The following is a 26200-nucleotide window of genomic DNA, read 5'->3' as shown; positions in this document are numbered from 1 at the left end:
AATTCGTGTAAAATCGTGTGTATAGGTAGTGGGGAAAAGTTATATCTTCACATTAAACAGACTTTTAAGACTTCATATCCATGCGGCGTATTAGGTATGGACGCACCTTTACCCGACGGTCATTTTAGCATTCAGTTTGATCCCTTGTAACTTGCACGAGTTATGGGTGATGCCAGAACTAACTCTGATATAATATCCGTGTACTGCCTACTAGAACAAGGCTTGAGTAATTAGAGCTTCAAAGTCAAAGTCAAAATATCCAGAACACAACATAGTTATGTGTCTTTTAATGGATGAAGGCCTAACGCAACTTCAAAAAAGGAGGAGGTTATCAATTCGGTTGTTTTATTTGTTACCTCAGAACTCCATCATTTATGGAGCGAGCGATTTGAGCATTTTTTTTCGTTCGTATAGGTTTACCTCCAATTAGGTCCCATCAAGATCTAATGATTGTATCCTAAGGAAAACGAGGGAACTCTTCAAATATTGTAGGAACACTTATGGTAATTCTGATTATAGTCCACGACCGGATGGCCAAGTGGTTAGAGAACCTGATTACGAAGCCTGAGGTCCCGTGTTCGGTCCCCGGCCGGGGCAGATATTGTATGAATAGGTAATACGAATGTTTGCTCTCGGGTCTTGGATGTTTAATGTATTTTACTATGTTATTTATCTATATTAAAGAGATTCGGTGGCAACACTTGCTGTGATCTGCTGCACTTTTGGAAACATTATCATTTTTATTATATTTACCTTGATTCAGTGCATGAGCGCGACGTAAAACCAATATTTACCATCTAACTACACCACGAAAGTGTTATATTTGAATAATTTACAGGATATCAGTGTAAATTTGGTGCTAAAATTACGCGAGTGACACAAGACTAGGCCGGAAAAAATACGATCTACCCTCAATGTTCAAAACAAAATTAATCTACCCACTACATTTTTATTAACTCAGTGTTACCACATATGAAAAACATCAAGTCCGAATTGCACTACCAAGTCAAACAATTCGATAACAATCAAACAACAAAATAATTTAAGAATGGAACATAAACAAGAAAAAGGAAAAATTATAGCACCGAAATATCCTTGCGCCGGCTGTCGAGGGGACTACTCTGATGATCCGAAAAACACTATCAGCTGTAAAGTCAAAAACTGTGCTAAGGTGTATCACAACAGCTGCATTAACGCTGACAAGCTGACGCCCGAGCAAATAAAATCGTGGGTATGCCCGGACTGTAAAGCTAGTACAAAAAAGGGTGGTGATAATTCCTCGACTCCAGTTCGCTCGACTGCAGCGCCTGATGCTGCCCGTGGGCAGGCCCCTCGGACAACGTCACAGTCCGTAACAAAAAAGGTCAGCAAGCTGCCCCTCATGCCCACATAAACTCTAGCCCCGAAATTTCCGCTTTAACCTCAGAAATCAAACTTCTGCGCAGTGACGTGTCTACCATTCAGTCTCAAATAACTGCGGTACTGCAGACGCTTGTGCAGTACACCGATCGTCTTGATGTTGTATCTAATAAAATCGAGGCAACGGAAGTGAGACTTAAGCTCGTCGAAGAACAACAATTGCACAATGCCTCACTGCAAGAAACGGTCGACAGATTGCAATTTCAGCTTAATGCGCAGGAGCAAACCCTGTTAAGAAACGACGTAGAGATTGTCGGCTGCCCTGAAAGTCTGAACGAAAACCCGGTGCACCTCGCCCTAACCACTGCCGCCAAAGTGGGTTACGCGTTAAGTGAAGCTGATATCGACGGCGCCTGGAGGACCGGGCCTCGTGTCATTCCAGCTGGTAACGGCAACAGCCGCGCTCACGCTCGCCCCATTGCCATTCGTTTCACTCGACGAGCGTCGCGTGACGCGTTTCTGAAAGCTGCGAAGTCGAGGCGTAACGTCACCTCGGCAGACCTGGTCGATCATGTTGATGCTCCTGTGAAGATATACGTGAATGAACGACTGTCACGCAGTAACCGTCATCTTTTTCGTGTTACAAGGCAACGTGCTACGGTCGCAAAATTTAAGCGCTGTTGGACGTCCCACGGATCAGTGTATGTCAGGAGGCACGACAGTTCCCCTGCCATTCACGTGCGCAATCTTGATGACCTGGATCGTGTTTTTGGGGACTGCGACCCGGCTGCGGGGCCGGGACGAGCCGGCGCGGCCATCACAAATGGAGATAAACTTTAAACTCTTTTTACTACTAGTACTTATTGCACTTGTCTTATACTTGCCTACAGCTTCTAAATTTTTATTTGTTCAAACTCCACTCAACAACACATCCTCACAGATTACTCAAACACACACACACACCCGTGATAACTCAGATTATTTGTACAGATATAACCTTCACTTTGGCCTCCACATAAACCACATATCTCTGCGACACTATGACCCAGCACGCGCTTCTTGCTACCGCTTTATATTTCCATGGCAGGACTAGATATTGGCTCTGAACTGGATAATTCCTTAAACGTAAATTGCCATGTTGTTGAATCCGCAGAGCTTTGCTGTAACATAGTGTCGCCAATATTTCCAATTAAGGTGTTAACCCTCAACATCAGGAGTCTTCAGCATAACTTTGAGCAGTTTCAAATAATGCTTACTCGGCTTCAAATTGACTTCGAAATTATAATTTTAACAGAATGCTGGTTGAGGGAGGGCTCGGTCATTGGTCAACTGAAGGGTTACTCTTCGTTTCGCACAGAAAAATCTCATAACCAGACTAGTGGAGTGGTTGCTTACGTGCGGAATACTTTAAATGCCACAGTCACTGAACCCAGCATTCGAGAAGCTGACAGTCTCTTTATACATGTCCCCGGCCTGTTTTCTCTACTCGGCTTGTACCGCTCACCATCATTTCCAAATCCTACCACATTCTTGTTTTCGCTTGAGTCATTTGTCAAAAACCAACCTGTCAAGCTCCGACTGTTTCATAGTTGCAGGTGACATTAATATCAACACTCAAAACTCAACGGACTCGTATGTATCTAAATACCTATGCATTATGGCAAGCCTGGGTCTTAAAGGTCTAATAAACAAACCCACAAGGAAAACAGCTTGCCTGGATCATGTGTTTGTAAGCACTTGCAATAAAGCAACCTCAGCTGTATGCACCTCAGATACCTCGGATCATGATATGGTTATGGTAGGCATTTCTACTAGAAACAAAGCTAAATGCTCCAGGCCGATTAAGTTTGTGAGCAAGCAAGATATTCAAGCCATTAAATCTGAACTTAGTAAGGTAAACTGGATTAATGTGACCAGCAAAACATCTGCATCTGAAGCCGCTGATGCTTTTTCTTCCACCTTAAATGACATAATATCTAAAAATACTACGCGTAGAAAAATTAGCTGTTCTAAAACGATTCTTAAGCCTTGGATGACTCCGGGACTTATTAAATGCTCCAAGATTAAAGATAAACTGCATGCTCAACTGCGTAAATATCCCCAAAATTATGTATATCGCACAACTTATACAAGATACAGAAATTTTTATATTGAACTAATTAGGAAAGTAAAAGACGAATATGACCGGAAACGCCTCTCAGATAGTAAAAACAACCCAAAAAAGCTGTGGCAGACGATTAAAGACATAGCACACCTTCAGCAGGACAACTGCGCAACACATGGACTGACTTCAATTAAGCCAACTGTTGATGAGTCACTGAACCACGCAAATAAATTCTTTGCCTCCGTGGGCAGCAATTTAGCCAATGAGATATTAGTCCAAAACAACACTTCTGATGCAATTTTGTCCAGTAAAGCTTCAGTGACGAAATCTCCTTGCGCTTCGTTGTTTTTTCATCCCACAGACGAGGAAGAAGTTGAAAAGCTCATATTAGACCTGAAATCCGATGGTGCAGCTGGTATTGATGAAATAAGCAACCGACTGCTAATAAATATAAAGGACTATATTCTCGGACCGCTTGTGTATATCTATAACTTAAGCATGTCCACTGGTACTTTTCCGGAGGTTTGGAAACTAGCTGCAGTAGTCCCCATTCACAAGGGGGGTTCAAAGGACTGTCCTGGAAATTACCGTCCTATCTCCCTCCTTTGCAGTTCCTCTAAGATTCTGGAAAAGATTATCAATAAGCGGCTCATCGCATTCTTCGAATCTGAGAAGATATTCTCTTCCAGACAATTCGGATTCAGAAAGAATATGTCTACTGAACAGGCTACTTCTCTTCTGGTAAAACTGGTCTCCTCCCACCTTGACAGAGGGGATAAATGCATAGGTGTTTTTCTTGATCTGGCTAAGGCGTTTGACACAGTTTCTATCCCGATCTTGTTAAGAAAGCTCCAACTGCTGGGCATTAGAGGCACTGCATGGACTTGGTTCAAAAGTTACCTAACAGACCGGAAACAATGTGTCAAACTTAGCGCCTTAGTCAGCTCACCTCTTCCTGTCACCTTCGGTGTCCCGCAGGGCAGCATACTTGGCCCTTCTTTGTTCCTAGCCTACATCAATGACATGATTTCTTTACACATAAATAGGGCTGAAATTATCTGCTATGCAGATGACACCGCTTTGATCTTTCACGAAGAATCCTGGGAAAAATGCTATGCTACTGTTGAACACGGCTTATCAGAAATCGCTAAGTGGCTTTCTAACAATTTGCTGACTCTCAACATATCCAAAACGAAATATCTTTGCTTTCATAAGACTGCGGCATCCGCTCCAAAATCTCGGCCGGCCCTACAGATTAATTGTAAACCCGCCAGTAAAAATTCAGCCAATGACAACGTCACTAAGGATCATGGATCAATTTACAACTCTCCTACCATTAAATACCTTGGAATCACACTCGACGAAAAGCTAAACTTTAAAGAGCATTTAATCCTATTATCGGCAAGAGTGCGGAAAATAGTGTATATAATGAAACTTCTACGAAACTCCGCCAGCAAAGACGTACTAAAACTGGTGTACACCTCCCTTTGCGAGTCAATTATTACTTACTGCGTAAGTGTATGGGGTGGCTCATCTGGAGTATCGCTCTTACCCCTCGAAAGAGCGCAACGATTCGTTCTGAAAGTCATGCTTCGTAAACCGATTCTCTTTCCCACGACTGAACTATACAAGGAAGCAGATGTCCTTACTGTGCGCCAGCTCATGATCCTGCGTGTGTCGATTCAGGTGCATGAGGAAACCACTCGCTCTCCGCAATACCTTGCGCTATTGAACAGGCGACTTTTCAAAATTCCAATCCCAATCGTAAAATCTGCTTTCGCTAAACGTTTCCCAAAATTTCTACATCCTTACATATATAACAAAACACTAAAGTTCTGCAACATCTCAAAGGACAGGATTCGTCAAGCTAAAAAAAAGATCATCAGCTGGCTAAAAAGTCTTAACTATCACGAAACTGAATCACTGCTGAAGGTTGTTTCTTGAGCTCGTTATCTCGTGCTTATCTACCCTTCTCATTCGCCCATTCACGGTTCCATACACTCATAAACAATCACACATGCAGCCACACACACACGCACACACATACATACGCATACACACGTGCGCACACACACCACGCACACAACCAAACACACAACCTCTGTCTCAACCACAATTGACTTAAATTAGATTATGTTCAAATTGTTTCTGACACAATATTTTCACAGACACATGTAAACATACCGTAATTTAAATAATTAAGTACCGAATCCGGTCACCACGTTACAGGCCCAGCCTAGTGTGGGACCAACAGATATTTGTAACCTTATTGTATGTGTTGTTTCTTGTAGTAAACAATTTTTAGTTTTTTAGTTTTTTATTATAAGTATGTTTATCCATTGCCTGGTATCCATAGCAGAAGCTTTGCTTAGTTTGGGACTAAGTCAATTGGTGTCAAGTGTCCCATGATATTTATTTATTTATTATTTATGTTTTATTTACTTAGTAGTAACTCGTGCATTTGCTCTTAAAAATCATGACGCAAAACTGATGATGAAGACCACAGTTGACCACCAAAACTTTTCAATAACAAGTATTTCACGGGTTGAATTTATCGGGTTGCTAAGGGAATATATACTCTTCGTAATGCATATGAAGCAGTAGGAGTCCTAAATAATGAACGTCTTTGCATCTGAAAAAGCAATCTTTCGTAAAAGATGACGATCAGTTGACATTCAACTATTGTATTTTAAATTATTTACACTACAAGCGTGAAAAAAAAAATCTAACAAAAAATTTAATAGCTTGGTCTTATCTCTGGGAATATAAGCTTGGTCGCCCAGGTGCTAAGTAATGTTCAAGTTTCATTAAACTTTTCAATTTAAATTTCTAATGAAAAATGTCAATTTTAACGACCTGTGCAGTCTAATTTTATAACTTGTTTTTCAAGTTACATGCGTGTTCAATTTACACGCGAACCAACCCAAGGTAAACTAAAAATATTCTTCCAACCTTATTATTTTTAAACGCTTATGAAAATACATGCTAACCTGTCTTATCTGTCATTTTAGTTTATATTTTTGCCAGACATAGATAAAATATATAGTATTATAGTTTGAAAACTTTTAGTTAGTAAGCAAAAAAGGGAATATTATAAAAAATATTACTATTAACAAAGTACTGATAAACCTTGTCTTCGTTTAAATACGGATTTTCCAATGACATTAGTTGCGGAATAATTATGAAACTGATTTAGTTTTAGTCACTTTCGATTCATAAAAGTTATAAAAGTTCCAGGCATAACAACACAACTAATTATTGACTAACAAGTATAAACTACTGGAGCAAAGCACTTAAAATTTTGCCACTGTTTCTAGAAAATCATAGAGATGTACCAAGAAGGAGTTTTCCGAAAATCATAAAGCTAGTCATTTTGTTCTTCATAGTGAGCAAAGCCGGGAAATAAAACTAGTTGCAAATAACCACAAACGACTGTTAGACTTCGTCGTCAGTTCAGTCTGAATTACGACAGAATGAAAGAAAGAAAGAAGAAAGAAAAAACATTTATTGCCCATAAAAAAACACATACCTACTATATTAGTGAGAAGGTACATCAGCTATGTGGCAAAAGGTCCAGGCTCAGCATGTGCGGAAGCATAGACTATGCTTCACCGCGCTGTTTTTTAGTCTGCACCTTTACACGGCGTTCCTACAGACATTACACGGGACGGGTAGGACTTGAATTAAATAGTTACGTTGACAAGATGAAGCTAACAAATGCATGCAAAAAAAAAAACATTCTATCGATAGTTAAAGTAAAAGAGAATATAAATATATATATATAAATTTGAAATTTTGGAACATTACCCTAAAATCAGTATCGATCGTGTGCATTCACTTACATATTCAAATTCAAAATTCAAAATTCAAAATTCAAATTCAAAATTCAAATTCAAATGATTTATTCAGTAAATAGGCCGCAATGGGCACTTTTACACGTCATTTTTTTAAACTACCAGCGCTTTCGGAAAGACCATCATTGCCAAGAAGAATGCGCCGCAAGAAACTTGGCAGAAAGTAATTTTTTCATAAAAATATAATTACAAATAAAATACTTAAAAACTATATTATACAATTAAAGAAAAAAAATACAAAAAATAATAATAAAAGAAATACAGGGATGTATGGGGTCCCTTAGTTACAATACTAAACACTAACTATATCTAAACTATATCTACGTTCAGTGGAAGTGTAGAATGCTTATTATTACTGTCCCGCAGGAATGGCTGAATGACATGGCAGAATTTCCATGTACCCCTTTCAGACTGATGGACTGATGAAAATCAAAATCTTTTGAATTATATTCGTCAATCCAATGTGAAGAAACCAGAAATCATTTGTCAGTTCATCAGAACTGAACTGAGGCCAAAATGAGCGTGTAAGCAAAGTCATAAGTAAGCATAGCTTACCAAGCGTTTATAAATAAAACTAGTCGCACTACCTTCAGAGTATAAATAGAGAGGTCATTGTGATATAGATGCCCTCATTTTAGCAACCTAGCCGTTGATTTATTCCAATCCGTTCTATTTTCAGGGGCTCTAACTTCAGTATCGGAAAATAATGCCACCAAAATACGCTTATGAAGATTTTCCGATTTTCAAAGCTATTTTTTTTTTCAGGCTACAAAGGGGTCCACAATTGTTTCAGTTATCCTTAGCCTGCGTTACATTAGCATTCAATAGATAATAGTGATTTTGTCCTTTAAACAAGCTTTCTTCTTCTTCTTCATTAGGACAATCAAACTTATTAACTAGCTATCATCCTTAAAATGCTGTTACTATTGCCTTTCACTCTATCTATTAATGAGGAAGTTTTCTTGCCTAACCGCAGCTAAGCAAGAATATAAGGAAGACGTCCGAGTGCTGGTCTCTGTCCCAGTAGTCGCTAATTAGGAGAGCATTTCAAGCAGATGCATACCTAAGTGCTTTGTGTTTCTAACTACAAAGCTGCCTCGTTCGAATAAAACAGGTTCTTTGTATCAACAATAAACGCTGTGCTCGCTCAACCGGTTTAAATCGATAAATTCAGAAGTAAGTAGGTAACACAAGGCTTTTAGTTGAACCTCGTGAAGGATCCGAAGAAAAAAAAGGAAGGGACAATAGCTACCACCGTCTAACAATTAACCTGCAGATTACAGCAGTGTTTTGTACTGTCGTATTCCGATTTGGATATAATAAAACCAGTGAAATTTCTGTCATAGAGATATCCTATCTTAATTCTAAGAATATTCAAGTTGAACTGGAAATGAGTGGGCCACATCGCCTGAAGACTAGATAACCAATGGGGAGAAAAGTTCTTGAACGACGATCACGACCCGGCAGACGAAGCGTTGGCAGGCCTCCTAGTAGGACTGACGACATTCCGAGAGTTGCGGTGGACGCAAGTGTCGAGTTGTCGTTCATTCTGACGTTCTGAGGGGGAGACTTATGTTCAACAGTGGACGTCCTCCGGCTGATGATAAAAATTGATGATGGTTTATGGTTTAAGATATTTTTTTCTCAAAAGATTTACAAAATCACTTAGAGAGAAAACAATATTAATTTAACTTTAATCTTAAACCTAGGTAAGAGAGGGTACCACACAAAAATGGTGAACAAAAATCTATGAACTAAAGCGGGTAGGTGGTAATGACGAGAGCCACAACACAAGTTTTTAACTTAATAACTTGCTACTGGAGATGATGATGATATGTTTAAACCTCCGCAAAGTAACGCCTAATCCAATCAATTACAGGTTTTGCTACTGTCGAATGGTATTTTCTGATCCCGATCTACATTATCACGTCACCCAATGATGCCGGATTTCACTCTTCCAGAAACATTTTAATGCTTCTCCAAAGCTTAATTACGGTTTTATTGTTTGCAGTCGAGAACTCGCTCCTGGGTCAATGAGTATTCTCCGGAAATGCTTATACAACAGAACCCCGCCAGTAGAGAGCCTTTTTAAAGACTTTGTCAAGAACAACGTAGCCATAGAACTAATAATAAGAAGAAATAGATATGTTTTTACCGTAGGTTTTTTCCCCATTTTCTTATATTGAGAATAGACAATTAAATATGCATAGAACACAATTTTGAACGTGAAAATATAGTGAGACTCACTCATATTTAATGAATAAATCCGGATAACTTACGTCTTAAATCGAGTTTAGCTCGACATGTTTCGGGCTAACTTGTAGCCCTTACTCTAGGAGCAACGCGACTCGGCGGCTGCTGCAAAACGCGCACCGCTCTACTCTCGTTAGCAACGGTTGTATAAAGTAGGGTACTATTAATACATTATGGTGTCGTGCAATTGCTTGGTACATACAATTTTAGTTATTATAGAAATAATGATGATTAATATTGATGCGGGCATTATAAATGAATAATTATTTTTAAAAGTAATTAAACGGAAATTTATATCAAAGTTGTCGAATTTGTGTTTCCGTAGGCACTAACTAAAATTACTAAGTTGCTCTTACATGAAATTTTGCAAAAGGTGACTTTGAGCTTCTATACACATTGTTCTCGGAAGTGTGTTGGGATGATGTTCTTCAGTCTCAAGATGTTGAGGTAGCAGTAGACATTTTGTATTCGACTATTTATAGAATATTTGATATTTGTATACCTAAAAAGGTTCGTCCTAAGATCCCTACTAGACGCTATCCAGTTTGGTTTGACGCTGACTTAATTAAAGCGGTAAAAGCGAAAGCTGTACTTCACAAAAAATGGAAAGCGTCCAAGAACATGGATATTTATGAGGAGTTCAGTAAGCTTAGGAGACACGTTAAGGAACGGATCTCTTCCGCGTATGACAATTACATTGTTCATGTCCAGTCTAAGGTAAAGAGTGATCCACGTAGTTTTTGGCAACACGTAAACAACCTCAGATCTAGAGGTGGTTTTACTGATCAGGTCACGTTTGATGGGGAACAGTTCACGGGGCAAGACGCTGCTTTTGCTTTTGCCAGTTTTTTTTCTAGCGTGTTTTTACCGGATGTTCCACGCCTCGATGGAAATGATACTAGCAACAGAGGCCGAGGATGTTATGCTAACCTTGTAAATATTTCTAACATAAGTAAAACAGATGTTGGGGCAGCCATTAAGCGTCTTAAACCTAATAGTTCGTTGGGACCGGACTGTTTGCCGGCGTACATTATTAAGGGGTGTGCTGATCATTTGAAGGCACCTCTGGTTCACATTTTCAACTTGTCCCTCTGCACTGGAACGTACCCGCACCAGTGGAAAGTCACCAGAGTAAAGCCAATTCCGAAGTCTGGTGACGCATCGGAGGTGGAGAATAGTAGGCCTATCGCAATTCTTTCTACTCTCGCGAAATTATTCGAGTCCATCCTTCACCGTATAATTTCCCCACAGATTAAACCATTTCTAAGTGATTCCCAGCATGGTTTTAGGGCTAATCGCTCAGTGAGTTCTAATCTCTTAATATTGGTGGATACTATCTCGGAGCAACTGGACCGGGGGGCTCAGGTGGATGTCCTATACTTTGACTTCAAAAAGGCTTTCGATCGAGTAGATAACGACGTATTACTGACTAAGCTTGACGATATAGGTTTTTCCCCTAAGCTGATCAAACTTTTTGCTAGTTATTTACGCGACCGAAGGCAGTATGTTCGGCATGGAATATTCATTTCATCTCCGTATCATACTCGATCAGGAGTTAGCCAGGGCTCGATTCTGGGTCCTCTCCTGTTTGGAATCATGATTAATGATCTGGAATCATCGGTAAGATTTGCGAAGTGTCTTCTATATGCAGACGATCTTAAGTTGGTGTACAGGGTTGGGCACGAACGGGACTGTCATGATCTGCAGGAGGATATCTCGTCAGTGTATCGTTGGAGTATTAAAAATAAGCTGGAATTCAATGATGCTAAATGCCAGGTGTGTACTTTCAGTCGCTCTAGCACTCCGATACATAACGAATATATGCTTGGTTCAGTGGGTATAGAGAGGGTCTTCTCCGTCAAGGATCTTGGTGTTGTCTTTGACACGCGTCTCACTTTCCATGAACACATCAGGACACTTGCTACTGACTGCTTTCAAAGACTGGGCTTTGTTATCCGCAACGTCAAGGGTTTCCGTGATGTTAATACTATTAAACTAGTGTATACCGCTTTAGTCAGAAGCAAGCTTGAATCGTCGTCTATTGTATGGAGCCCTTATGAGTCCACATAAGCCCTGCTCTTAGAAAAAGTCCAGAAGGCTTTTCTAAGATTCTTATACAAAAAAAGGTATGGGTATTACCCATTTTTGTATCCAACTCAGTTTTTGTTAGGCGCTCTCGGCTTGAACTCTCTCGAGGTGCGACGCAATCACTCGCTGTTGATGACTACATGTCGCATACTTCGTGGCGAGTCGGACTGCCCTGAGCTAGTCGCTAGACTAGTGCGATTGTTTGTTCCGAACATCCCTCGGATCGAGCTGCGGCCGCGGGCGCGCGCCCTGCTGGCGGTGCCGGCGGCGCGCACCGCGGCGCGCAGAGGCTCGCCGCTCCCCGGGCGCTGGCGCTGCTTAATGCGTTTTTGGTATCCGCGCCGGACCTTGACCTGTTAGCTGGGAGACTGTCGGCAGTGTGCAGTAAATGCTTTAGGTTTTGTGACGAGATGGATAAAAGGAAATCGAGCGTTATGTGAGCTATGTCTTGTGTTGTTAAATAGTTTTGTAGTTAAATGCTAAATTTAATTTGTTAGTTTTTTTTATTTTTTATTTTTTTTTAGTTTTACGGTGAATTGGATGTATATCTGTAATGCCGTGTAAATGTTATGAAATAAATAAATAAATAAATAAAATAAATAAATGAGATTTCACAACATTTTTTAGTGGAAGAATTGCGTTTTCTACATTTTTTATAATGATGTAAAATTTCTTTGTCATTTTTTTGTAAATAAATACAAGGTTACACATTTTGACAGCTGTTCTTGGTTAATTTCTGTAATTCCATGACAATCATTGGTCTGGAATTAATTTCTTACTTGATGCAAAAAGTAGGTCACGGTCATTATAGAATTTAACGTATAAATCATGAATTATCGGGCCGATAAATTTATCGTACTGTGCTAATTGTGAATGCACGTTCGGTCTTAGCAAAAGGTAACCAAAATTTAATGTTCAGATAGTATTTAATAGTACTTAATATTACCTAAAAGCAAGCCCTGCAGGTTTTAAACATTGAAAGTTTACATAAGCTCGGGATGAAATACAGCCTTATTTAAGTACAAGCGGTGATTAGGTGATAATTTACCTAACTTATTTTATGTAAAAGATATTATAAGATCAGTTTACTACTTCCTCCTTCTATTTTAATTATTTTAAACTTACTTCCTTGTTTATTATTATTAATTGAAGGATAAATAGCTAATGCTGCATGCATCATCATGCATGCATCGGTGTTTTGGAACTGAATATATTTCAGATCACCATGCGTTGGATACTTAGAATAGGTCAGGTTAGGTTTGTTTTATAAAGTTCCTGAAAAATTTAGGGTTTTAGCATAATTAACAAGTAGGACAATCGCCAATAGAAAATTATTATTAGAAGATTATATTAGGGCACAATCATCAGGTGAAACGATACAGACCCTGGCATCATATAGTACTAAATACTAGCAAAAATCCACCAGTATTTGCATTCTAACGCTTTATAGCCTCGCAGTTAAAGACGTAATGCTTAACGCCTTAATATTGGCCACTCAGTATTCAGGGCGGGATTCGAACTGAACACGTCTTATCTTCCGCCTACAGGCAGTCAATTGCGTTACTTAAAGGCTCATGTATATTTATATTTTAGTCGTCATTTTAAGTGTCTTTCGCGCGACGTTTGTTAAATTGCAAAGTTTATTTCGTTTTTTGTAATTTTCTGAGAGGAGAACCCTTCCTTATATAATGTATATGATCGTATATATATATATATATATATATATATATATATATATATATATATATATATATATATACATAGTATATAATAATCAATTATTCGTAACGGATTAATTTAGAAATTACAATAGATCTCCTGTTTCACCATCCATTGATTAAATTTATTTGACGGATAAAATATGATGCCGTCTTCTCTGTTTATTTTGTTCAAATAGACGGCATCACGTATTATATCCGTCAAGTAAAATTAATCAATGGATGGTGAAACAGCCCCTAAGGCACTTGTCTCACCGCCAGCGAGGAAACGATTGGCTATCGACTATTTTCTCGCTCAAGAAACGAACAAAAGATATAAGATCCTGTGTGAGTAAAAGAGACACATATATTAATAGTTGATCGCTGGGTGTTCACACTGTCGGCGAGAACTCGCTCTTCTATCTTTTGTCGCAGCGACAAAGCTATAAAACTCGCTGAGCTATAGATACTCGCTCAGCGATGTCAGCTTGGCGACCGCCCCGAACGAGCGAGTCGAGTGGAGCGAGTAATCGCCAGTCGCACGCGAACACTCGCTTACAGCCGAGCGACAAAACTACACTCGCTTCTCGCTGCTCGCCCACTCGTTTCTAGTTACTCGCTCTACTCGCTTCTCGCTCATCGTCGGCGGTGGGACAAGTGCCTAAGAGTCGTACTGACGTAAACTTACCAAAAATGGATCTCTTCCAATTAGCTTGATTAAAGGACGGAAACTTAACAAAAATGCTAAAGGCAAGCAAAACGATTACTTACAATATAAAAAAAACCGCTGCTGGCTCATGCTGACTTCAAGTTGGTAGAAAAATATTCATGTTTTTGAGTCACTTAATTTTTATGTTATAAGGTTTGCTGTTATTATTATTATTTAAAAGCCTATAAAGTAGTTTAGTTTTAGTTGCTATTAAGTAGGTACTCACATCACATTCACATGTAGGTACAAACTTTATCGTCGGATAAAATCACAATTTTTTTTTTTGGAAATAGTAGGACCTTGTGCAAGGTCCGCCTGTATTGCTGCCACCATCTTGCTCGCTAATCCTGCCGTGAAGCAGCAGTGCTTGCACTGTTGTGATTCGGCGTGGAGAGTAAGACAGCCGGTGAAATTACTGGCACTTGAGGTATTCCATCTTAAGGCGCTAGGTTGGCAACGCATCAGCAATCCCCCTGGCATTGCAGGTGTCTATGGGCGGTGATGTTCTCTTACCATCATGAGAGCCACTTGCTCGTTTGCCATCCAGTCGATTAAAAATAAATAAATAAACATTTTAACGTCTAGAATATAAAAAGGATAGAAATATGATTATTCGTACATTTAAACATTAATATGGATTTAACGCTTCCGTATCCCCTTAACTACGTGAGCCGTTAAGCTAGCGTTGAGAGTCGGGTCACTCCAAGGTTTATGTCACAATTTTCAACAAAGTAACCTCCACCCTGCATCTTTGAAACTAAGACGCAAAATTAAATAACATGTATTTTTTATATCTCCCTTTAGGCCATAATGGAATCGTTTGCGGATATATACGACCATTGCCGAAATAAATTAGATGCCTGACACTTATTTCATATTATGTGGTTTGACCTAAAAACAAATGTCCTAATGTTTTTTTTCACATAGTTAATTGTTCAAGAGAGGGAATTTTTGACAAAATCGTTACTTCGAGTGCTACAACAAAATTCTAAAATCGAAGTTCTTATCATCAAAAGATAATCAAGAAATAATGCAATTAATTATACGCAGTAAATCCGCGTAAAAGGGTTCTCAATCCATGAAATTTTGAAAGTCCGTAACTATACTTAACCTATACTTAACTATACGTAACCGTACTTGCAGGCCGAGTATGTAACTGACGTATACGATAGGTAGTACACGAGTCTGGCATGCTCTTTCACGCCGAGGCTTGTATAGTATAGTGCTTTTCTCAAACATGCACTAAAATAAAGAAAAACTATACCAGACTTAAATTATAACTACCATGCATATGTGTTTATATCATTGTAACATGGATTTTTAAACGTTAAAATAATCCAAAAAAAAACAAATTGCTATAAAACATGTAGATATAACGGACTGCTGAAATAAAAAATCTGTGTTATCTCTGAGTCTCTTTGACAAATCTTTGAAGATCATCCTTAAAAAATCAACGTTTTGCATTGAAACAAAAAACGGTCGTCTTGCAGGCCTAGGCCTGCAATGGTGTATTTTGAAGCCTATTTTAAGAACGCAGTAGGTACGCTTATGTCACAGACACGTCCGGGCTACGGGAAGAAATAAACCGGTTAGAATGTTCCCTAAGGGACTTAACTAGCAAATACGAATTATGTCAAAATCAAATTAGTGAACACATTTTGGCCGCGAACGAGCTTGTTGATTTATGTTCATATAACGAACAGCGCGTCAATTCTTTGTTAGCGCGCGAGAGCGCATTGCAAACTAAATTACATAATCAGTCCGAGTTACCCGACCGCAGCGTGGACTTCTGTGACATATCTGTAGGTAATGATGGAAATATCTGTAAGAATGTTAATAAAACCCTAGTATTTTCTGATAGGATAGGAAAAGGATTGGGCAAAATATTGTATAATAATATATAAAACAGCTGTGTCATAAATAACTATGCCTAATGCCTCATTCAAACAAATAATTGAAAAAATTATGCTCACTCAGGTGACTAAGCAGTCAACCATTGTATTAATGTAAAGTGACGGGTCCGACGTTAGGTGTTCGGACATAAAAACTGGGTTCGATTTACTATCAAAACTAGGTGTTAAAAACATTATTATAGGTGCGTTTCCCTATTCTGCTTCTCTAAATAAATCCAATAATCATTTATATCGTTTAAACAAATTATTGTTTAAGATGACGAGCCGTCATAGTGACGTTTTATTTTTTGACACTAATAATGTTATTAGTGACTACCGACTGACCCCCGACAAGCTTGCTAAATCCTTAGCATGTTATATTAATTCCGTATTCGGAAATTACCCCCCCCCCTCCCCCGGCCCTGTTAGGACGACACCTTCAAGCGCGAATGTGTCTTTAAACTACCTACACCGACAATAAAGTAGCAAAGTAGTCTATCATTTCTACATCAAAATATAAATCGCTTCACTGGCAAAATATTAGATTTAGAATTACTCTCTGAAAAGTTAAACTTAGATATTATCTGCTTAACAGAAACCTGGCTAAAAAAAGATTCAATGCAATTTAATGTACATAATTATGCAATAGCCAGCGCCTTCTGCAGAGAATCTGCAGCAGGTGGCGGGTCTCTCATATTAGTGAAAAATGGGTTTAAAGTTCAAAGAACGCAAAGACCTGTCCAGCCTTTCTGTTGAACGTGTATGCGAGATCGCTTCTGCGGAAACGGAACAGTATTTAATTTTATGTATATATAGACCACCAAACTCGAGTATTCCTTTGTTTATAAATACTATGGAAGATGTTCTAAGGAAATCAGTAAAACGTAATAAAGCGCTGGTGGTCTGCGGGGACTTTAATATCGATATTTTATCACAATCCGTTGAAAAAGACCAGTTTATTTCCGTTTTAAAATCTTTTAATTTACATTTCTTATTTAATGAACCCACCAGAGTCACAACCACTTCGGCCACATGTATTGACAACATTTGGTTAACTTGTAAGTATTTAGAAAAAGCTGTTATCAGTGGAGTACGATCGGATCACAAAGCTCAAACAGTGAAGTTACCTCGGGCTAGGGGCGGTGTTAATCAAACCATAGAAATTAGGCCGTTGAACAAACAAAGACTTGACCGTCTCAAACAAACATCGCGCAAAAGTAAACAATTTAAAAGTAAATACTAAAAATCCAAACGAAAATTTCAAGATATTGTTAAATACTGTATGCGAGGAATACGATAAAACGTGTAGTAAAAAACGTATTAAAATAGGAAACAAACTATCATTCAATGAATGGGCTACACCCGGAATACGTAGGAGTAGGGACGTCTTATATGATCTTTATGATAAGAAATCGTGTACCACTGATGAACGTTTCCACCAGTATGTCAGGGATTATTTAAAATTATTCAAAATTATATGTAATAAAGCAAAAAGCAGCCCATGTAACTAATAAAATTAAGTCCTCTGATGATAAAATTAAAACAGTTTGGAAAATTATAAATACTGAAACCGGTCGACGTAAGAACGCGGAGTCCTCTATATCGTTAAAGATTAACAACGTATTAGAAACGGACGCGGTTAAAGTAGCTAACGAGTTTAATACCTACTTCTCTAAAATCCCATCGAAACGACAAAATGTCTCGCGTCTTCCTCAAAGTTAGCTGAATCGCTCTTAAAACAAAATGTATCTATTCCAAACTTAAGTAATTTTAAATTCACGCATGTCTCTCCCTGTGACATCATTAAGACTTTTTAGATTATTGAAAGTAAAAAAAACGGAAGACTTGTGGGGCGTCTCAGTTAAGGTTCTACATTCCATTTTAGATGTCGTTGCTCCAACTTTAGCATTTATATTTAATAGCTGTATAGATGAAGGCGTATTTCCAGATTTGATGAATATAGTAAAGTAGTTCCTATTTTCAAATCAGGTGATAAAGATAATCCCTCTGATTATCGTCCTGTGTCCATCCTATCAGCGTTTAGCAAAATATTCGAAAAAATAATGCTGACGCAAATGATCTCGCATTTTAATACCCATAAAATCATGCATCCACAGCAGTTCGGATTCACAAAAGGCAGGTCTACTACAGACGCGGGTCATAGTTTAGTTAAATTCATATTGCAAGCTTGGGAGGAATCACATGACGCTATAGGTGTATTCTGCGACCTTTCGAAAGCTTTTGATTGTGTGGATCATGATACTTTAATTTGTAAGTTAAATTTTTATGGCATTCGTGGCCTCGCTTTAGAACTCATTAAATCTTACCTCACACAAAGAAAGCAAAAGGTAGCGATTAACGGAACGGTATCGGAGGGATCTGTGGTCGAAATGGGAGTGCCTCAAGGATCCATTCTTGCCCCATTCCTGTATCTTATTTATGTAAATGACCTTACTTATATGGTAAGCCAAAAGTCGGGTATAGTTATGTTTGCTGACGACACGTCTTTACTGTTCAAGGTTAGTAGAAAAGATACCGACTTCATTGAGCCCAATGAAACCCTGTCCGTGATATCCGCATGGTTTGCTGCCAATAATTTGTTACTAAATCCTAAGAAAACTAAATGTATTAAATTCTCGTTGATAAATTCATCTAGCTCGAATTCAGTTTCTAATATAAAGTTAAATGGTCAAACTATTGAATTTGTAAAATCAACAGTATTTTTAGGAATAACGCTCGATTCTAAACTACAGTGGGGACCTCACGTCACAGCAATCGCGGGTAGATTGAGCTCTGCTGCTTTTGCAGTTTGGAAAATACGGCAGCTAACCGATGTGGCGACGGCACGGTTGGTGTATTTTGCTTACTTTAATAGCATTATTTCGTACGGCCTTATTTTATGGGGATCTGCTGCAGACATTGAGTCAATTTTTATCTTACAAAAGAGAGCAATTAGAGCAATTTATAATTTGAAGACGCGTGAATCTTTAAGATCTTTTTTTAAGGAAACAGATATCCTAACCCTGCCGTCGCTTTATGTTTTTGAAATAATCATGTATGTTAGGAAGAACATATGTGATTTTCCCACTAACGTCGATAAGCCAAAGGCTACTAGAAACACAGGGAAGCTTAAAGTTCCATCTTACAGACTGGCTAAAACCAAAAAGTCTTTTCTGGGAAATTGCATACGTTTTTATAATAAAATTCCAAAAAATATTACAAATGAAACGGATACAAAATTCAGATCTATTGTCAAGAAGACATTAATATCAAAGGCGTATTATAAAGTTAATGATTATATCATGGACAGGGATATTTGGAAATAATTCCGATCCGCATTAGCGATCCCTTCAAATAGCGAACCTACTGTGTTAAAAATAAAGTTGTGTTAAATACTTGTGATGTATACATATCATTTAATAATATTGTAAATCTGTTTTAAAAAAAAAATATATATACCTCGTTGAGTTTCTTGCCGGATTCTTCTCAGCAGAGGTTTTTCCGAACCGGTGGTAGATTTTTTTTGACATTCATAAGTGCTTGTTATAGCCTAAATTGAATAAAGATATTTTGACTTTGACTTTGACTTTGAACACAACATAAACATTACATAGCATGTTTGTTTGTTCGGTTGTTTGCTTGTTTATACTCTTTGTTATACAAAAAGGAATTACATGTTTGAGAAAAAGTGTTTGTAATACACACATCTTCTTTTGTTAAGACAAGTGTCTTAACAAAAGAAAGTTAAAAAGTGAGTTTTTGATGTTTCTCTTGTGTCACGTAAATTTTACTCGTCAAGTTTGTGAATTTTAAAATTTGACCTAAGATAATGAAATGACTGTGAAGCTTATTATGTTTTCAGTTTTTAGTCAATTAATAATTAAAAAAAATATATACAATTATGGTTATATTGAAAAAGTTTTTTAACTAATATACAATACGTTTAACTCATCCAGAACATTTTGTTTTTTTAACTTAAATGGTGTTCACAAGTAAACCCGTCAATAGGTACAACACTTTCCCGTGCTTATATACGTATAAAGATACGTATATAAAATGCTCCTCTCATCCACTCAAAGGTTGACTGGTAGAGATCCCTTAAAGGGATAAGTTCGTCTTTGTACATATATGTTATTGTTAGTCAATAAAATTGTGTTTGTTTACTTATTTTGTACAATAAAGAGTTTACATACATACATAAATATTATGTTGAGAAAATATAATTAATGAATACTTAATCTAAAAGTATCACGGAATAACATCAAAGAGTAATCAAATTTAATGCCTGAGCGAGCTCGCTGCACTAGCACGAACTCAACGATACACGTGTCTTTAATGCAGTTTAGGTTTTAAAAAAGTGTTTTTGCATACTGTTATAGTACAATGGAATACAATACATTACTTACAAACTTCTTTATTGTACACCACAAATCAGTAAAAAATAAAATAAATAAATATCACGGGACAATTCACACCAATTGACCTAGTCCCAAAGTAAGCTAAGCAAAGCTTGTGTTATGGGTACTAAGCAACGAATAAATTTATTTGTATAGATAGATACATACTTAAATACATATTAAACACCCAAGACCCGAGTACAAACATTCGTATTTTTCATACAAATATCTGCCCCGACATGGGAATCGAACCCGGGACCTCAAGCTTCGTAGTCAGGTTCTCTAACCACTAGGCCATCTGGTCGTCAAAAAATAAAAATATGCAGACACTAAATGTCGGACAGGCAATTAATCTTTGTGTTTTATTGGTCTTTCAGAATTAAAGTTAACAATAAACAAACTGAGAAAAATAATTTGTGGCCACCTGCTGGAAATAGGTAAGTACCTAACTAAATCTAGAATTAGTTGTCAAACTTGCTTAAAGCTTAACGGTTCGAATATATTTTGAAAATGGTTTTTGTTGGCAACAAAACTCAAACACTGTAAACCAAACCGAATTTTTAGGTTTTTTTTTACGAAATGTAGCCTTCCACACAGACGAACTGTAAAGAATTACGAAATATACATGGAACTTGGAAAACTTTTTATTCTTCATTGACAAACTTTATGTAGTGTTTATTTATATCTTTCCAACGTTACTCTGTTGCTAAGGTAAGTCGATTCTACGCTATTCCTTCCGACGAACAAAACCGTTATTAAAACTACCATTAAGATTCTATTTCTTTTTACATCATCCCTCACATAACCCAAAAATAACCCGTCACAATGGTACAATACAATACAATACAATACAAAGACTCTTTATTGTACACCAGACATAGTAAGCGATACAGAAAACAGATACACAGAAAAAAAATATTACAAGGTGAGCAATAGGCGGCCTTATCGCTTAAGAGCGATCTCTTCCAGGCAACCTTTTTTACAGAAAGAAGTAAGGACTAGTTTACAACAGGTGGTGCATCAAAAGTAGATAAGAAAATGGTACATGATACTGCAACGTACTTATACGTACGTAGTCTTAGATGTCAAGAATGAAAAGGGTTATATTTACCTCAAGCCACCTTGTTGTTTGCTTGAATAATGTTTACAGGTCGTGTGTGGTAAAAATAGGTTACACGGGTGACAGGAAAATTTTGACAGAATGAGTAGTCTGTAGTGAATAGTTTGGCATAATACGAATATCATGGTAGGATTCGATTTGGAGCATTCGAACGTGGCGGATGTAGACTATATCTAATTGCGATATTTCTGCTTCATTGGCTAGTTGAAGTATAATTTTGATAGTGTTTTATGTGGCGATTAACCTTAACAGTGAAAAGTGATCACAAAATTCTATATTACTCTCGTGTCTGACGTTTTTTAATGCGCAAGTTGTCTCCGCGTAGTTTCTGGAATTTTTGCTATCAAGTTGCAAAAACTACAATCACCGTACAACGTGAATAAGAAGAATATATTTATCTTTAATTTAACTGACATTGGCCCAAGCCTTATGGCCGTCATGCGGAATAAATAAATAATATCATGGCATTTTCGAGAGATTCTCGTTTAGCAGAATGTTTTCAGGGTTCCGTAGTCCTACAAGGATTTTTATCCCGCAGCAGCTTAGCTTAGGGGACTATTACTATTAGGGCTGTAAAACTGAAATTTGGCATGTGTTTATTTATTAACTTGATATTTCATTTATATTGCAACGGCTTTGGTTACATATAGCCTACCAAAGTTACTTTTTTGGAATCATTTTTTGAAACTTAAAAAATAATATTGCTTAGAGCTTAAGATGTTCAGGAAAAATAGAGGAAAAAATCTCCAGCTTTTCCTACTAGTTTTTCACTATGTACACAAAGGTCATCAGTGTTCAATTATAATTATTTCTTGTCTCCTTCCAGAGGAAGGATGTAGGTACGAGGTTAGACTGACATTATAGGGTATCACGTTCGCATAGCCGCGGGAGTTTTTTGAGTACGCGCACTTACCCCCTGTCTCACTATCCATTGATTAAATTTATCTGACGGATATGTGATGCCGTCTCTGTTTGTTTTGTTCGAATAGACGGAGACGGCATCACATTTATCCGTCAAATAAAATTAAGCAATGGGTGCTGAAACAGCCCCTTTTTCTTGTTTTTGTTCCAGCACGTTTCACACCACCACGACTTGGATCCCTACAATGAGGCCAAACGTCAAAGTAAATTTAGCATTATATTTATGGATTTCTAAATTTGCATTTAATTAAAGGCTAAGTCAGCAAAACATGACGTTAGTTCTAACGTAAATATTTGGCTGTTTATTTTGTATGTGGCTTAAATCGCATGATTAAATCAGACTTTACTTTTCAAAAGCCTAGATGTCAGTGAACTACAATCTGTTACTTCAAGGTCTTCCTACACCTCTCGACGCGGAATCTGCTTCAGCTGATCAAAAAACGCTTTATACCTAAGCAATAAGACCTTTTCCTGTCGGGATACGTCGTTTCGCGTCGGCCGAGCCGATCGACATCTTTTTTACACTTGTTGCATGCACACAAAGCGTTTTTTAATCGGCTAAAGCGGATTTCGCTCGCATCGATGGATGTGGGAGGCCCTTACTGTAGCGGCTACAGAGAAGTAAGGTTAAAGTTCGCTGTAGTAATCAATCATTTCAATTTAAGAGACATTGTCTTCGAATTCATGCTATAGGTAGTGCCATGAGAGTTGAAATGCATGATTACAACACAGCTACATGAAGTACAGATTGCACAAAAGGAGAATGCCCGCTGTCATTAACTTGACATGTTCTTGTGTGCTCGACCCTAACTCTATTGCCACTACCTATACTAATCTTCAAGTCATGAAGCAGTAATTAACCATTAACCATTCAATATTCAAATTTTTCCCGCCGTTCGTCTACACACTCATTCATTACAAACATCGCGTCCTTGGGTGTCTAGCCAGCCATCCCCGCCCAGACGGCGCCTTTGGGCGTCCGGAGTATACTTGTTGTGATCCAAGACGAGCCTGATAATAAGATCATGGTGTTTTGTGTCTGCGTTGTGACACTAACAGTATTTGACAGGACGTAGTAATCTCAAACGCGATCTCGAACACTGCTGTATTAAAATGCGAAGTCGCAAAATAAATGGTACATTTTTGAATTCTACTAGAAACATGCCAAAGTTTTTTTAAGGCCATGTAGTAGTTTCCGGGGTATAATGGAAGCGCGCGAGAGCATCTGGACGGGTTGTATGTAGCTCTAGTACCTCGGGAACGCGAGAGTGTTAAGCGCGAGTGTTCTCGCGCGCAGAACGCTCCTTCTGGACCCGGTCTTAGCATTTGTAACTTCAGAATTCACAGCCATAATGGTATTAAAAGTGTACTACATTCCAGAAAGTTGCGAAATGTGCGATTTACCAAGTTGTGTGCCTTTTTTTTATTAAATAGCTGGCAAATGAGCATGCGGGTCACCTGATGGTAAGTGATCGCCGCCGCCCATGGACACCTTCAGCTTTATCAGGAGCATTAAAGGGGGCGGTAGGAGGGGGGAAGGGAGAGGGGAGTTGGGCCTCCCACTCACCGTACGAAACTCAGATTTTCGTATTAATGTTAACAATTTATGAAAAAACATTACTTAGTATTTGTAAAATAGAAAACTTATTTATTTTTCGTTTTATTGACGTGTTTTATGAATTTCTCATTTAAAAATACAATTTAGGGTAAGTATTTCTTTTAGTCACGTTTCTGATATCTGTTGGTCAATTCAAGTTAATTTAGGGTTTAATCTATAAAAAGCCGTGGTGGCCTAGTGGTTTGACCTATCGCCTCTCAAGCAGAGGGTTTCAAACCCCGGCTTGCACCTCTGAGTTTTTCGAAATTCATGTGCGGAATTACATTTGAAATTTACCACGAGCTTTGCGGTGAAGGAAAACATCGTGAGGAAACCTGCACAAATCTGCGAAGCAATTCAATGGTGTGTGTGAAGTTCCCAATCCGCACTGGGCCCGCGCGGGAACTATGGCCCAAGCCCTCTTGTTCTGAGAGGAGGCCGGTGCCCAGCAGTGGGACGTATATAGGCTGGGAGGGTTTAATTTAATAAGAAACTGTCTAAAATTTTAACGCCTTACATACGAGTATGTTTCTAAAAACTTCATGGACATACTTAATAGTTTTACACTTTTGTTTTTGATTTGTTTCACTGAATTCATTCATTTCAGTAAATCTTCATAGATAAGTCCCCGGTCTCCAGTTCATTCAACTGCAAACATCGCAGTTTACGTTCGACGTAAACAAAAGAGGTTCAACTATTACCATAAAACGGCACCGCGAGATTTCTACGAAGCAAAACTTTCTAAATAATTTTATTTATTGGTCATTTACATGGTTACCTAAAAATACGATCGTTTGTGTCTTAGTAGGGCATGGAGTTGGCAAGGCCGTACTCTAGACGGCGCCAGTGTGGCACACTTAAGGTCTCTGCCAAATTTCGAGAAACATCTCTTCCTTTTGTTGACCGTAATAAATTTTTATATAGTGGTTTACGCTTCCAATACAACGATAGAGCAGCGTCGGGAAAAATTTACTGTGTTGACACTTGACATTCTTAACTGGTTTATAGGGTTGTATTCCTTGATCCACATTTTTATTTTGGTCTGTACCTAACTATAAATGGAAAAGTTGTTTTCGCTTGGAGTCTTGTGAACAAATCTGTGCCTACACTATAGTTATTAAGTGTAATAAAACAGCATTATACCACCAGCATTCTCTGCGACTGCGAAAGTGTTTTAAAACATACTCGATAATATTACTAACTTGAGCTCACAATGGATAAAAGATTAATAAAAGTTTTATTGTACACAGTCATTTGCAATAATATCTGCTACAGCTAAGCATGCAAAAATATCTAACACTCCTCTTACCGATACCGTTTTTAGAAATAGAGTCAGAATTAAAACGATAATTATTTCGACTTGATTGGCTTTTGATCTACTAGTAGTAGTGCAAATATTCATGTAGAAATAGAAATAGAAATCATTTATTCGTGACAAAGTAGCGTAGCATAACAAAAAGGTATTAAAAAATTAAGAAAGTTGTATGTCACGAAATGGTCCCAAATCAGCAAAAATTGCCAACGTTTGGTTCTTAATAATAATAATATCATTTGTTGTCACAAAAACAAGACACGACTATACAAATAAGATTCTTACACATAGATAAACAGATGGCAATGGGCTCAGACTCAGCCAGCATAAGCTGCGAGCTAAAAAAACTTGCACCACTGATTTTAAACCTGCGCCCGTCCCGCAGCGTGAAAATTAATATCAGGGGGCTACTACGGAATTCAAACATTGAAGTTCGTATCGTACCGTCCCTCTCACTCTCGTGTTAAATAATTTTAGCGTCAGCGGGACGGCAATATACGAAGTTTTGCACTTCGTAGTATTGGGCCAGAACCGGGTAAGGCTGTCAGCTGTTTCGAGTTAACTTACCGAAAGGAGGTTCGAACCGGCAGTCCAGAAGCAAGGCATGGCCCGTGGGCCCGTTGGTGCCGACCACGGCTCCGCCTCGCATCATCAACTGCGCTTCCAGCTCCACCCAGCGGCCGCATACGCTGTCCTGCTGCGAAAAAAATATAGCATTAGAATTATAAATACTGTGTAAACTTATTAGATGGATAAACTTGATTTACTCCTCTGCGAGGTATAGCGGTCTAATTAAGGGGGTCCCATGCCCCAATGACGATGTCGTTTTCTAATGTTTTTTGTAGCTAATTATATTAACAACAACGGCTTTAAGCAATATAGTATCCCATTTTCATT

The 26200-nt window shown here is 38.1% G+C and overlaps 1 protein-coding gene across 2 annotated transcripts in view; it reads right to left on the bottom strand.

Annotated features, from left to right (window-relative positions):
* unc-13 overlaps window positions 1-26200 on the bottom strand; it is a 382374-nt gene that overhangs the window by 289586 nt on the left and 66588 nt on the right. Inside the window, exon 5 of one of the 2 annotated variants that reach the window (XM_074104223.1) lies at window positions 25871-26000. In XM_074104223.1, coding sequence (XP_073960324.1) covers window positions 25871-26000 — 130 coding nt within the window. The remainder of the gene's footprint in view (window positions 1-25870; window positions 26001-26200) is intronic. The other variant, XM_074104224.1, reaches the window with a different exon arrangement.

The sequence above is a fragment of the Choristoneura fumiferana genome, chromosome 21 (genome assembly GCF_025370935.1).
Source record: "Choristoneura fumiferana chromosome 21, NRCan_CFum_1, whole genome shotgun sequence".
Lineage (NCBI taxonomy): Eukaryota > Metazoa > Arthropoda > Insecta > Lepidoptera > Tortricidae > Choristoneura > Choristoneura fumiferana.
This window is presented reverse-complemented; position numbering and strand designations above follow the sequence as displayed.